General features: G+C 42.9%; 1 protein-coding gene across 1 annotated transcript; it reads left to right on the forward strand.

Moving 5' to 3' along the window:
• Positions 1–178: 178 nt before the first annotated feature.
• On the forward strand, positions 179–14,577 carry LOC106585482 (ras-related protein Rab-35). The gene is made up of 6 exons (XM_014171735.3): positions 179–495; positions 4,778–4,828; positions 4,969–5,092; positions 11,468–11,592; positions 12,064–12,188; positions 12,430–14,577. Exons 1-6 carry the CDS (start codon positions 444–446, stop codon positions 12,556–12,558), a joined length of 606 nt encoding a protein of 201 aa, XP_014027210.1. The 5' UTR covers positions 179–443; the 3' UTR covers positions 12,559–14,577.
• The last annotated feature ends 1,383 nt before the right edge of the window (positions 14,578–15,960 follow it).

The following is a 15,960-nucleotide window of genomic DNA, read 5'->3' on the forward strand; positions in this document are numbered from 1 at the left end:
TTAGCGATTGTGTTGCTCCGAATCCAATCTGTCTAGGTCAAAGGTGTAGAATTATTTACGAACAAATGGAAAAGTGCAAACTTTCAACAGCTCCCTGCATGGTGGCTAGAATCAATGGGCCCAAATGGATTAGTGGTCCCACTTTGTCGTGCGTCTGCGCAGTGAGCATGGTTCGCGTAGGGTTGGGTGCACAACACTGTGCAGTAACAACCAGAGAAGGAAGCGGAGTTTCCGGCTATTTACAGCAGAGGGAGAGGATTGCTGACACCGCGAATACCCGATAAAAAGGCCGCCGGCTCGGGGGCTAGCAATTGGGCATCGGGAGTAATCACTCATTCATATCGGGGGTAGGGTTGGTGAAGTACAAGCCAAGGGTACAGACAGCAAGTCGAGAGGAAGACCAAAGTAACAGTAAAAGGCGGGGTGACCCACCAACTACCGGCATGGCCAGGGACTACGATTACCTCTTCAAGCTGCTCATCATCGGTGACAGTGGTAAGCGAATGCCGGGGATGTGTGACGGGAAATGGGCCTTTCCAGGTTTTTAGACGACGAGTCGCAGAAATGTAGGTCGAGGTTCATAACGTGATTTTGGACTCAGCTTTAAGTTGACGTCTTCGTTTTAGAAGTCCACATCCAATATTTTCGAGCAATGGGAAAGAGCGGTGACTAGGGCGGAGGTTGTGTATCGCAGGCTGGACATGTCAACCGATCAGGCCGGATATCGCTCGCTGCACGATAGTGTATTAGCGTCTATACTGGGACGAATTCCACCCATTCTAAGAATCTTATTTAGCGGGATACTTGACTACCCAAGTATTATGGTGTTCCAAGTGTGTACATTGTAACTAAATGTTTACATTATTTCGTAAAGCTAACAAAGTGCTATTAGATTATTAGTTATAGCTACAGTACAGTTCGCTAGTAAGCTAGTCAGCTAATGTTAGATACTTACTGGCAAGTGTTTTTATTTTATCCCAGTAGCTAGCGGCTCCATTGAAGTTGTTAACCAACCGTTATCCTGCTGTGTCAACTAGCTAGGTGGCTTGTCAGTGTAGCTGTAAAATATATATATATATATATATATATATATATATATATATATATATTCAGTAGTAGTTATGTTTGTAATTGCATATTAAAATGTGAAGTGCAGAGTTGTTTACAATACCTTGGCTTGAATGATTTCTAGATGCTCCCTGGTTAGGGCCTAGTAGACAAATGAGGCAGTAATTTAACATTCATACTATCAAGATCCAACTAAATGCCAGAAGTCCAGTGTATATGAGGTATATTAGCTAAGAACAATACTACCACATCACGTGCTACCTGTCCCAGACCTGCTGTCTGTCCCAGACCTGCTGTTTTCAACTCTCTAGAGACAGCAGGAGCGGTAGAGATACTCTCAAAGATCGGCTATGAAAAAGCCAACTGACATTTACTCTTGAGGTGCTGACTTGTTGCACCCTCGACAACTGTGATTATTATTATTTGACCATGCTGGTCATTTATGAACATTTGAACATCTTGGCCATGTTCTGTTATAATCTCCACCCGGCACAGCCAGAAGAGGACTGGCCACCCCTCATAGCCTGGTTCCTCTCTAGGTTTCTTCCTAGGTTTTTGCCTTTCTAGGGAGTTTTTCCTAGCCACCGTGCTTCTACACCTGCATTGCTTGCTGTTTGGGGTTTTAGGCTGGGTTTCTGTACAGCACTTTGAGATATCAGCTGATGTAAGAAGGGCTATATAAATACATTTGATTTGATGTGCTGTTTTTTCTACCTCCGACTCATAATTTTTTTTAAAGACGGTTGCATTCAGGTGAAAACATAAATCCACATAGACAACTCCACACTCCCTTTGTTAGGAAAGATCCATTGACACTCCCGGTCCTGGCACTACCCTGTCAGCTAGCTGATCACAATAGTGGGAAAGAAAGCAGTCCCCTTAGTACCACAGACACACAGGGGCCTGTGTCCCCTCAGCTGCAGTCTGGTACCAGTTTTAGCACCGCTGTTATGAGATTCAGAGAAAATGTAAACCAATGCTCAAATGCAAGTCCTGTCCCCTCCCCTGTCACACTTACACATGCAATTGTTGCTGAGATCGATCTGACACACAAAGTTTAGGAGCTCAGATCAAGGGTCCCTTCTGCACCTCATGGTCCCTCTACAGTTAATTGGTCAAGGAAAACTATTATTTGGACTGACAGAGGTCAAGTTTTGCACGACAACAACGAAGCAGAAACCAACTGTCACCCAGGCTACTGTGCCTCACGTTTGTTAACTAGTAGAAATACAGTATTGATGATTTTGAATGACATACTGTATTTTGTAACTTGTGCTTTTGCTTATCATCCTAGACACATTCAGGGACTATATCTTGACCACATGTTCCTATATCACAGCTAGGTACTCCTTCACAGACTGGGCTGCACTGATAATAGTCCTCCAGGTATCACTGAGGGCTGTTTTACCAGTTAGACCAGAGATGGGTAATGGACCTGCCAGGTACCAGAGATTCTACAGGTTTACCCTCGACTCACCCAGTCATTGATATCATTCACTATTAACAAGACTGACTACTGGACTGTCCAGTTCCATCATTCAAAACAAAGATGGATTTTCCTGGCTTACGACAGAGCCTGATTAAAAAGTAGCAATGATATGGTGATGTGGTTGTTAGTGGCCTGACAGATGTAAGTGTTGTTACCCACAGAAAGAACACTATCTGTTTCTTGTAGCTGCAAGTAATGCTGTCTGGTGAAGGTGAACAACAAGACTCAGTGAATGATCAGAGGGATTTGTTTTCTGATGGGCTGTTAACTCAGGACCAATCAACCGCAGCTAGGCATGATCACATTACCTTTAGCTAGCAACTGATCTGAGCTGTTAGTACCTCTGCCTGGACTCACAGTTCAGCTCTGACATTTTGGCCAACTCCTCATCTGACTGTTGGCTAGCCGCCTGTCTGTGCCTCTTGGGGAATTCGCTGAAAGTGTCATCTTATTACTGATTGGTGCACAAAGTACAAAGTAATTTGCAACATGGGATGTTATGAATTGTACCATCATAATTTTTTGCACACCATCACCTCTATGTTATTGTGATCTTAAATGTACTAATGGTTATGCAAAGTTCAGCTGTCACTGTCTTTTATACATGGACAAGATGGCATGTATTTGTCTGAGTGCATGCTGTCAAGGCCTGGCTGACTGACTGTGCTAATAAACACTACATGACCAAAAGTATGTGGACACCTTCTTGTCAAACATCTCATTCAGAAATCATGGGCATTATTATGGAGTTGGTCCCCCTTTGCTGCTTTAACAACCTTCACTCTTCTGGGAAGGCATTCTACTAGATGTTGGAACATTGCTGCAGGGACTTATTTCCATTCAGCCTTGAGCATTAGTGAGGTCGGGTACTGATGTTGGGTGATTAGGACTGGCTCGCCGTCGGCGTTCAATTCATCCGAAAGATGTTTGATGGAGTTGAGGTCAGGGCTCTGTGCAGGCCAGTCAAGTTCTTCCACACTGATCTCGACAAACCATTTCTGTATGGACCTCGCTTTGTGCACGTGGGCATTGTCATGCTGAAACAGGAAAGGTCCTTCCCCAAACTGTTGCCACAAAGTTGGAAGCACAGAATTGTCTAGTATGTCATTGTATGCTGTAGCGTTAAGATTTCCCTTCACTGGAACTAAGGGGCCTAGCCCGAACCATGAAAAACAGCCCCACATGATTATTTCCTCCTCCACCAAACTTTACAGTTGGCACTCGGGCAGGTAGCGTTCTGCTGTCATGCGCCAAACCCAGATTCTTCCGTCGGACTGCCAGATGGTGAAGCGTGAATCATCACTCCAGAGAAGGCGTTTCCACGGCTCTAGAGTCCAATGGCGGGGAGCTTTACACCACTCCAGCCGATGCTTGGTATTGCGCATGGTGATCTTAGGCTTGTGTGCGGCTGCTCAGCCATGGAAATCAATTTCATGAAGCTCGCGACGAGCAGTTATTGTGCTGATGTTGCTTCCAGGGGCAGTTTGGAGCTCGGTAGTGAGTGTTGCACACTGAGGACAGACAATATAAAAAAATATTCGCTACGTGCTTTAGCGCTCGTCGGTCCCGTTCTGTGAGCTTGTGTGGCCAACCACTTCGCGGCTGAGCTGTTGTTGCTCCTAAACGTTTACGGTTATATGCATTTACGGTTGACCAGGGCAGCTCTAGCAGGGCAGAAATTTGATGAACTGACTTGTTGGAGAGGTGGCATCCTATGATGGTGCCACTTTGAAAGTAACTGAGCTCTTCATGAAAGCCATTCTACTGCCAATGTTACTACTATGGAGATTGCATGGCGGTGTGCTTGATTTTATACACCTGTCAGCAACGGGTGTGGCTGAAATAGCCGAAAAAGTCACTAACTTGAAGGGATGTTCACATACTTTTGTGTATATATAGTGTACCTATACGATATACCACAGAGGTCAGGAACACACCAGCCTAGTTTTAGGTGGTTATGGTCCTCTGTTATTCCTCCTGGCTCTTTCATGGTCAGAGAAAAACAGAGCTATGGAAATCTGATGACTCTTTGGTGGCAAGAATATGTTTACAAAACATAACTCGAAGTCAGATAAATCTACATCTTCCTTCAAATTATCTTACTCATGAAACCTCTGTGTAGCCTAAATGTCATAATTAAAGGGTGGTAAGATGTCAAATCTACTGAGTTGTAAGCCTTTTTAATCTGACTCTCAACCTGTCATTTTCTCTTCATTTCAGGAGTGGGGAAGAGCAGTCTCCTCCTGCGGTTTGCAGACAACACATTTTCAGGTAAGAGTAAATCTAGCAGGTTATAAGTTGTTTGTTCTGTTGTATTTGAACAACTGTCCAACCCACACTACGTAAAGTGAGTATTTGCCTTGCAAAATCAGACACTGGGTCTCATAACTTGTTGTTGTTGTTGTTTGCAGGTAGCTACATCACCACGATTGGAGTGGACTTCAAGATCCGGACAGTGGAGATCAATGGGGAGAAGGTGAAGCTGCAGATCTGGGATACGGCAGGACAGGAGCGCTTCCGCACCATCACCTCCACGTGAGTACAGGCAGGGATGAATAACACACACGCGCAATAACACACACACACATGGAGAGCTGCAGTATTTTTTTACGAGGCCAACTTTTATGATAGTTTGAGCAAGTACTTCTCAAAGACTAGAATCATTTCCATGCTCCTTTTGGAATCTGATGGGATTTCCCACAGACCTTAATTACACATTTTAGTAACAGACGGTTTTTAGTCACAGAATTATAGGACTGTAAAGGTTGGAGCTCAATGGCTCTCTCACTTGGGTGTCATCCCCGTGGATTTTCTTCACCTTGTTTCTATTTCTATTGCAGAATTAGTGCCAATGCAATTTATTTTCTTCCTTTTTTTACATTTTCTTGTGCTTGCCTCCATTGTCCACATGTTTCTCATTTTCTGTCCGTTGTGTATTTCGGCTCCATGTTTGACAGATAATTACTTGTGTGGAGCCTGGGTTTTTTGGGAGACAGGTATTGCTCTGGCTATCAGATAAATAAAAAATTGCCAAGTGGAATATGGTCATTGCCTTTTTTTAAATTGTGGCACAAATAACTAACAATGACCCAATTGGAAGACATTCCTCTCTGAATTCATATTATTTTTTGTTTATTTTTTACTATGGCAGGTATTTTCTCTCAAGCGAGTGCTTCCTAAGCTGGAGTGGATGAGAGAGTGGCCCAGCCTTTCTCCTCTCTGTCATGAGAAATATGTGTAGTAATGAGCAGTTAGTGTTCCTGAACAAGAATGCCGTCACTCAGGAGGGGAGGGTGAAGGTCTGTGAGCTAGTGAGAATGACCTAACAACCATCTGACTCACACTGCTCTGTTTGTCATGGATAGGACAGCATATAAAAAAACATTCACTCCTTTTGGACTTTGACGGACGGTACAGTACTTTGACACTGTTTGGCTTTGATGACCTGTGACTATGACAGAGTGGAGACAGTAAAAACCTCGCTGCTTTGGTCATTCACTCAATTTACAATAACAACAGTGAGGAACTGACAAAGGTGTTGAGAAAGAGAGGCATTTGAACCTCTGCATGTTTCCCAAGCCCCCTGGGAAATTTGTCAATTTCTCCTCAGAAACAGAGCTGCTGGTTTTCCTATGGGAAAACCTCTACAAGTCTACAGCATGGATTCAGTGTGTGTTTGCTACTGAGCTGAGGGAGCCTGGCTGTGTGAGGACGGAGGTGCAGAGTGCTACTGCTGGGTTGTTTTTGCTGATTGTTAATTGTGGAGAAGTAGAGTGGCATGGTGCCTCATTAGGTCTAAGTGAATTTCAGGATAGAGATGGCTCACAGAGCCCTGCGTGCTGGAGTGGGAAACCCCACCTCCGTAAGGTAAATGGTCAGCCCACCCAGGGTGTATTTTGCCATATGTCCTTCCGTCACTCACAGTCCAGTAGCTGCCATATGTTTGTCTGTGTGTCTTTGTGGACAGCTGTGTGTGTGTGTGTGTGTGTGTGGGGGAGGGACTGGGAGTCTGGCTCCAGTGCCCACTGTGTGTTTGTGGTTCTCCATTCATCTGTGCAGAACACCCCCGCTGACTGCTCCATTACTCCAGGGCTGTGTGTGACAGGCCATTACAATGTCTCACACAAACACACACACCACCCCACCCGCCCCTTTGAAAGGCCTATTGTGCTTTTTGTGTGTGTGGTGCAGTCAGATTGGGGATGCACCCTCATTTTGGGTCCTAGTCAAACTTATTCAGACAATTTTTTGGGGGGGGTTCATGAATACTGTAGCTGTCCTCTACCTCCAGCTCTGTATAGCCTATATACAGGTAACTGCCATGAATACTGTGGCTGTCCTCTACTTCCAGCTCTGTATAGCCTATATACAGGTAACTGCCATGAATACTGTGGCTGTCCTCTACTTCCAGCTCTGTATAGCCTATATACAGGTAACTGCCATGAATACTGTGGCTGTCCTCTACTTCCAGCTCTGTATAGCCTATATACAGGTAACTGCCATGAATACTGTGTCTGTCCTCTACTTCCAGCTCTGTATAGCCTATATACAGGTAACTGCCATGAATACTGTGGCTGTCCTCTACTTCCAGCTCTGTATAGCCTATATACAGGTAACTGCCATGAATACTGTGGCTGTCCTCTACTTCCAGCTCTGTATAGCCTATATACAGGTAACTGCCAAAATAAAGGACATTGGGCCACCACGACCCGCCAGAACATCTTCATTGCGTCTTGGCATAGATTTTAAATGTCCGGAATTCTATTGGAGGGATGTGACACCATTCTCCCACGAGAAATTGCTTAATCTGGTGTTTTGTTGCTTATGGTGGTGAAAGATTCTGTCTCAGGCACCACTCCAGCATCTCCCATAAGTGTTCGATTGGGTTGAGATCTGGTGAGTGAGACGACACACACACACTTTAAACCCCCTGTGCTCCTTTGAAACACCTCTTTCAAAGTCACTGTGATCTCTTCTAGCCATGGTAGCCAAAATAATGGGCAACTGGGCATTGTTATACATGACTAAGCATGATGGGATGTTAATTGCTTAATTAACAAAAATAAAATTACAATTTATTGGTCACATACACGTGTTTAGCAATGTTATTGCGGGTGGAGCAAAATGCTTGTGCTTCTAGTTCTGAAAGTTCAGTAATATCTCAGTTTCACAACATATACCCAAAATACACGTAAATCTAAGTAAGGAATGGATTAAGTATATATATATATATATAACTTCCCACTTCAACTGTGTATATATATATATATATATATATATATATATATATATATATATATATCTATATATATATATATATATATATATATATATCTATATATATACACACACAGTTGAAGTGGGAAGTTATATATATATATTCATTCTTATACATTTAAACTCAGTTTTTCACAATTCCTGACATTTAATCCTAATAAAAATTCCATGTCTTAGGTCAGTTAGGATCACCACTTTATTTTAAGAATGTGAAATGTCAGAATAATAGTAGAGAGAATGATTTATTTCAGCTTTTATTTCTTTCATCACATTCCCAGTGGGTCAGAAGTTTACATGCACTCAATTAGTATTTGGTAGGATTGCCTTTAAATTGTTTAACTTGGGTCAAACGTTTCGGGTAGCCTTCCACAGGCTTTCCACAATAAGTTGGGTGAATTTTGGCCCATTCCTCCTGACAGAGCTGGTGTAACTGAGTCAGGTTTGTAGGTCTCCTTGCTCACACACACTTTTTCAGTTCTGCCCACAAATTCTCTATAGGATTGAGGTCAGGGCTTTGTGATGGCCACTCCAATACCTTGACTTTGTTGTCCTTAAGCCATAACTTTGGAAGTATGCTTGGGGTCATTGTCCATTTGGAAGACCCATTTGCGACCAAGCTTTAACTTCCTGACTGATGTCTTGCAATGTTGCTTCAATATATACACATCATTTTCTTTCCTCATGATGCCATCTATTTTGTGAAGTGCACCTCCTGTAGCAAAGCACCCCCACAACATGATGCTGCCACCCCTGTGCTTCATGGTTGGGATGGTGTTCTTCGGCTTGCAAGCCTCCCCCTTTTTCCTCCAAACATAACGATGGTCATTATGGCCAAACAGTTCTATTTTTGTTTCATCAGACCAGAGGATATTTCTCCAAAAAATACGATCTTTGTCCCCATGTGCAGTTGCAAAGCGTAGTCTGGCTTTTTTATGGCGGTTTTGGAGCAGTGGCTTCTTCCTTGCTGAGCGGCCTTTCAGGTTATGTCGATATAGGACTCGTTTTACTATGGATATAGATACTTTTGTACCTGTTTCCTCCAGCATCTTCACAGGGTCCTTTGCTTCTGTTCTGGGATTGATTTGCACTTTTCGCACCAAACTACGTTAATCTCTAGGAGACAGAACGTGTCTCCTTCCTGAGCGGTATGAAGGCTACGTGGTCCCATGGTGTTTATACTTGCGTACTATTGTTTGTACAGATGAACATGGTACCTTCAGGCATTTGGAAATTGCTCCCAAGGATGAACCAGACTTGTGGAGGTCTACACATTTTTTTTCTGAGGTCTTGGCTGATTTCTTTTGATTTTCCCATGATGTCAAGCAAAGAGGCACTGAGTTTGAAGGTAGGCCTTGAAATACATTCACAGGTACACCTCCAATTGACTCAAATTATATCAATTAGCCTATCAGAAGCTTCTAAAGCCATGACATAATTTTCTGGAATTTTCCAAGCTGTTTAAAAGCACAGTCAACATCGTGTATGTAAACTTCTGACCCACTAGAATTGTGATTAACTGAAATAATCTGTCTGTAAATAATTGTTGGAGAAATGACTTGTCATGCACAAAGTAGATGTCCTAACCGACTTTAACTGTACATATGAAATGGGTGATGCAATATGTAAACACAATTTAAAAGTGACTAAGATACCGTAGAATAGTTTGGAGTGCAGTTTATACATATGGGATGAGTAATGCCAGATACGGAAACATTATTAAAGTGGCTAATGATCAATTTCTAAAAGTGGCCAGTGATCCCTAATCTATGTCTATAGGCAGCCGCCTCTGATGTTCTAGTGATGGCTGTTTAGCAGTCTGATGGCCTTGAGATAGAAGCTGTTTGTCAGTCTCTCGGTCCCCGCTTTGATGCACCTGTACTGACCTTGCCTTCTGGATAGTAGCGGGGTGAACAGGCAGTGGCTCGGGTGGTTGATGATCTTTTTGGCCTTCCTGTGACATCAGGGGTGCTGCAGGTGTCCAGGAGGGTGGGAAGTTTGCCCCCGGTAATGCGTTGGGCAGACAGCACCACCCTCTGGAGAGCTTTGCGGTTGTGGGCTATGCCGTTGCAGTACCAGGTGGTGATACAGCCCGACAGGATGCTCTCAATTGTGCATCTGTAAAAGTTTGAGGGTTTTCGGTGTTAAGCCAAATTTCTTTAGACTCCTGAGGTTGAAGAGGCGCTGTTGCGCCTTCTTCACCACACTGTCTGTGTGGGTGGACCATTTCAGATTGTCAGTGATGTGTACACCGAGGAACTTGAAGCTTTCCACCTTCTCCACTGCGGTCCCATCTATGGATAAAGGGGTGCTCCCTCTGCTGTTTCCTGAAGTCCACGATCATCTCCTTAGTTTTGTTGATGTTGAGTGAGAGGTTATTTTCCTGGCACCACACTCCCAGGGCCCTGGCCTCCTCCCTGTAGGCTGCCTCGTTGTTGGTAATCAGCCCTACTACTGTTGTGTCGTCTGCAAACTTGATGATTGAGTTGGAGGCGTGCTTGGCCAGCTAGTCATGGGTGAACAGGGAATGATACTGCCACCCCTGTGCTTCATGGTTGAGATGGTGTTCTTCGGCTTGCAAGCCTCCCCCTTTTTCCTCCAAACATAACGATGGTCATTATGGCCAAACAGTTCTATTTTTGTTTCATCAGACCAGAGGATATTTCTCCAAAAAGTATGATCTTTGTCACCCATGTGCAGTTGCAAACCGTACTCTGTCTTTTTTATGGCGGTTTTGGAGCAGTGAACAGGGAATGACGGAGCCCGGTGTTGAGGATCAGCGAAAAGGTGTTGTTTCCTACCTTCACCACCTGGGGGCGACCCGTCAGGATGTCCAGGACCCAGTTGCACAGGGTGGTGTTCAGACCCAGGGCCTCGAGCTTGATGATGAGCTTCGAGGGTACTATGGTGTTGAATGCTGAGCTATAGTCAATGAACAGCATTCTTACATAGGTATGCCTCTTGTCCAGATGGGACAGGACAGTGTGCAGTGTGGTGGTGATTGCATTGTCTGTGGATCTATTGGGGCGGTAAGCAAAGTGAAGTGGGTCTAGGGTGGCAGGTAAGGTGGAGGTGATGTGGTCCTCATTTACGCAAGTGTTTCCTTTATTTTGGCAATTACCTGTACATCAGTCTTTGTCATCGTCCACTGGACTCCTTCGTCTTCAAAGGAAAACTGTGGTGAGCATTATCCCTGGCTTCCTGCTGACCGTTGCCCCACCCTGCCTCAGAGACACTCCTTCTTGCTCTCATCCTTTCAGGAACGCTATAATTAATATGGATTATTGAACTCTGAGCAGCATGTGGAGTCAGAGTGTATATGTTATACGCTTTCAATTAATTTTGGCTGTTATAGGAATGACAAAAGAAAATAAATGGTTTATATTGTGCCATTTATAGGAAAAGGTCTAAGTCTATGGGATCATAAAGAAGCATTGCAACTTAATGTGAGCATGGGCAGTCCTGGGCTCATTTGTCTTCAATCATACTCCTTGCTTTGTTAACATCAGTTGGGATTGATTGAAATCGCCAATGTGTGTTTGTGTAATTATGTGACTCTGTTCTCTAAGTTGGGCTCCCCCTATTGGACTTGAGGTCAACATGCTGACTGCTCTCTCTTTCTGTCTCTGTCTCCAGATACTACAGAGGAACACATGGGGTCATAGTGGTATATGATGTCACGAGTGCTGAATCCTTTGTGAATGTGAAACGATGGCTACATGAAATCAACCAGAACTGTGATGACGTGTGTCGAATATTAGGTGAGTCCAGTCCACCTGTTTCAAATACCTTTACTCAGTGCAGTGTTGTTGCAGGAGGGACCCTTGCTTAGGGCCGTATGAAATCCTTGCTGCGGACGGAATCCAGACATTAAAATGGAATTCAACAATATAATTTTTTTGGGAACTTTTATTGAATGCTTTTAACTAATTAGAACATTTTATTAATTTGCACAAGTTTCTCATAAGACATGAAAATAATGAAACAACAGAATAGGAATGTCCCTGTCTGTGTGCGGTGCACACATTTGTCTATCACTTATTGCATCGACATGAACACAGAACATCCAATTTTGTTTATCTATAAAAAAAAGTGTCATTTTGAGAGTGAAAACGTAAAATAATCTGAAAACGAAACTGAGGAATCTGGGAAAAATGCAACAGATTTGAACGGATCCTACATGCAGTTGAGCAGAACGCTAAAAAGGTCTTTCTATTCCTATTCTCCCTTAGTGGGAAACAAGAACGACGATCCCAACTCAAAGGTGGTGGAGACGACTGACGCACAGAAGTTTGCAGAGCAGATGAGCATCAACCTCTTTGAGACGAGTGCAAAAGAGAACATCAATGTTGAAGAGGTAAGTCATTGGCCGTTACTAGTATTAGTAATGGAAAGTTGAGTGGGTAGAATTGTTGATGGAACATAGGCTTGAAAGTGAGGTTGTTGTTGTTGCTTCATTGGAGGGAAATATAAAACAATCTCTCATCCAAAACAATGTAGTTGATTGTTTACCTTATTGTGTTGTTTTGTGATTTCCCCACAGATGTTTAATTGTAGTTGATGGCGTTCACCATGTTGTTTTTGTGTTTTCCCCATAGATGTTTAACTGCATCACAGAGCTAGTGCTGAGAGCCAAGAAGGAGGTGCAGGCCAAGCAGCAGCAGCAGCAACAGAATGACGTGGTCAAACTCACCAAGAACAGTAAACGAAAGAAAAAGTGCTGCTAGCGAACTCAAACCCACTCACAAAGTCCAGCAGCATCTGCTCCAGAGAACGCACACGGGATGGGACTCCAAGCATCTAAATTAAGACAAGAGAGATTTAATAAATATACAATGGGGGAAAAAAGTCCCCTTTTGGACAAAAATCATGAAGAAAAAAAATAAATGTACAGATTTTATTAGAAGTCAGTTTTATTTGGAATTCAGCAGATGAGCACTATTTAACAGTGATCCTCCTTTCTTGAAGGATCTGCAAGCAGACAAGTGATGACCATAATGCTCAGATTTCTATATGCATATATTCTTACATCGGTATCTATTTTGTCCTTCTCATTCCACTTCACACGGGACATTGAGTCAAGTGAAACTCTGCACCTGAAGTGGAGGACTCACTTTTTTTGGATGATTTTCTTAGTTTTTTGGGGGTGAGGGGTGGGGTCTGTTGTTGGAATGGGGGACTAAGTAAAATATCTACTGGGGAAGGGCTTCACAACCTTCGTACATTTTTTTTATTTGGACTTTTCAGACGCCTGTATGGCTCATCCCAACTCATTATGAACTTCTAGTTTGTTTTTGGACTTGATGGGAATAAATCATGAGGATTGATAGGCAACCTTTAGCAACTAATCCAATGGACAGAACTGGTGACTTCTACCTTATCTTTGGTTCTCTTTTTTTGCCAAGCTTTTTCTCCTCTTCACCTTAATCTCTAGCCAACGACTGGTTTGTAGAGAGATTTTCAGAGCAGTGAACCACTCCCATGGCCCTGGCTGGGACGCAATGTTCTGCCATCACCACTCACTGCAGTCTTATTGTGCGCTAAGTTTGCTTTTAAAAGAAAAAAAAATCTTCCACTTTTTTAAAACAATGATACTGCCAATATGTTGTGAATGAAATAGTTAGAATCTCTGTCTCCCCTTATTGGATTGTTGCCATAGAGGCCCACTGGGTGTAGTAATTTGGGGTTAGGGTCTGTAGGGGCCCAGGTAGCCCTCAGGGAGAGAGCCCAGGAACCACTCTCTAACCACACTCCAGCCTCTGGCCTCTACTCCCATGCACCAAACACCTCATATCAGCACCTCTCACAGCTATGGATTCAACCCCCTTAGCTTCCGCCACTTGTGGTGCATTTTAATTATAACTATCACTGCAGGGTGCATTTGGTTTGTGCCAGGAGGATGGTGTTGACAAGAAATGGGAGGTTTATTGTAGTCGGTGCAGTAATCCTTATCCATAGCTGACTGTGGTTAGCCGTGTGTGTGTGTGTGTTCAGCACTTAACACTGTTTGAAGGGGTATGTATAAGGTATCTGACATGCATTTTAGTATTCATAAGCTATCAAGGAGCTTGCAAAATGTTCTGAACTGTTAACACGTGTATACCTGGTGGTTTCGTCATGTTTTTATCTAGGACTTGTGACTATCTGGTTACCTGTTTAACTGAAGTCTTACTGTCCAGTGTTCTGCTTGACTGTGAGTGTGTGGCAGGCTGGCGGTGAGAGACTGGTTCCTCCCTGAGGGTCTGCTATGGGGGAGTATTAGTGATGGAGCAATGAGAACCTTGACCGTAGCACTTTCCTACACACATCGGGGCCCTGAATACCTCTCCCTCTGCTTGAGGGTAACTGGTGTAGGCTGAGGTGGCCGTGATGTGGGTTTGGGAAATCTCTAAATGACCCTACCCAGACAACCATTGAGGTGGGGAACATGACAGTGCCACAACCTGAGATCTGGGTGATGCAAGCCAAGCAGTTGAGAAATGGGATCAAATTCCAGACTGTATGATTTCTATTCATTATGTGTATGTATGTGTATATAAATATAGTTGTGTGTTTATATTCAATATACAGAACATACACACATTCGCACACACAATTGTGCATGTATTGACATGCCTCGTGTGCTATGGTTGAAACACACTTATCAGCTGTGGTTTGCTGTACACTGGAGAAAGAGATGTACTATTCAGTTCCCTTCATGAATTTAATCAATAAACCTTTTAAAATAATAAATATTTGACACAATGGCTGATCTCTCTTGTCAATTATTTGAAGCTTGCTCTTGATTCTTGTTGAGCTTCTGTCTTCTTGCTTTTTGTTAATAAAACTATGTAGGAATTGTGCAACTTAAATATCTTGTATAAAGCTGTTGTTTTCTTCTTTGTTGCTGACCACAATGAAACTATATGAACTCACAGTGTAGAGCATTCATTTACTTTGACTGGAAGTGGCCTGATAAATGGAGTTTTGTCCATAGAAGGCAAGGGCTTTTTCTCAATATATGGAGTGGAGCCAAAGTAAGAACACTACCAAGACAGTTTCTTTATTTCTGTGCCCATTTTATTTTTTCACAGTGGCCTCCACATATAGAATCACATTCATTGGGTACACTCTTTCCCTTGGAAAATTGCTAGAAAAATCACTTCTCATTTACAATATTTGGATATTTTTCCCCCATTACTAAAAATAGTAATTTGCTATGAATATAAAACCAAAACTCTTACACATTTCTTCCATCATAAATATTATGTACCTCTTTATGAAAGTGTCATCAATATAGGAAAAATGAGTTTGTCATGTCATATGTACAATATTTGAATGAGTATGCATATTCACAATGTGTAAATGCATATACACTACTGTTCAAACGTTTGGGGTCACTTAGACATTTCCTTATTTTTGTCCATTAGAATAACATCAAATTGATCAGAAATACATTGTAGACATTGTTAATGTTGTAAATGACTATTGTAGCTGAAAACGGCTGATTTGAATGGAATATTCACATAGGGGTAGAGAGGCCCATCATCAGCAACCATCACTCCTGTGTTCCAACGGCATGTTGTGTTAGCTAATCTAAGTTTGTCATTTTAAAAGGCTAACCGATCATTAGAAAACCCTTTTGCAATTATGTTAGCACAGTTGAAAACTGTTATGATTAAAGAAGCAATAAAACTGGCCTTCTTTAGACTAGTTGAGTATCTGGAGCATCAGCATTTGTGGGTTCGATTACTGGCTCATAATGGCCAGAAACAAATAACATTCTTCTGAAACTCGTCAGTCTATTCTTGTTCTGAGAAATGAAGGCTATTCCATGTGAAAAATTGCCAAGAAACTGAAGATCTCGTACAACGCTGTGTACTACTCCCTTCACAGAACAGCGCAAACTGGCTCTAACCAGAATAGAAAGAGGAGTGGGAGGTCCCGGTGTACAACTGAGCAAGAGGACAAGAACATTAGCGTGTCTAGTTTGAGAAACAGACGCCTCACAAGTCCTCAACTGGCAGCTTCATTAAATAGTATCCGCAAAACACCAGTCTCAACGTCAACAGTGAAGAGGCGATTCCGGGATGCTGGCCTTCTAGGCATTGTTGCTCTGTCCAGTGTCTGTGTTCTTTTGCCCATCTTAA

The sequence above is a fragment of the Salmo salar genome, chromosome 24, assembly GCF_965601325.2.
Source record: "Salmo salar chromosome 24, fSalSal1, whole genome shotgun sequence".
NCBI lineage: Eukaryota > Metazoa > Chordata > Actinopteri > Salmoniformes > Salmonidae > Salmo > Salmo salar.

What these genes read in the sequence shown, in the direction of transcription:
- LOC106585482 (XM_014171735.3), top strand. Translation starts at nt 444, where the DNA reads ATGGCCAGGGACTACGATTACCTCTTCAAGCTGCTCATCATCGGTGAC. An exon ending in TGCAGACAACACATTTTCAG is followed by an intron (nt 4,829 to 4,968) that starts GTAAGAGTAAAT and finishes TGTTGTTTGCAG; the next exon opens with GTAGCTACATCACCACGATT. An exon ending in TTCCGCACCATCACCTCCAC is followed by an intron (nt 5,093 to 11,467) that starts GTGAGTACAGGC and finishes CTCTGTCTCCAG; the next exon opens with ATACTACAGAGGAACACATG.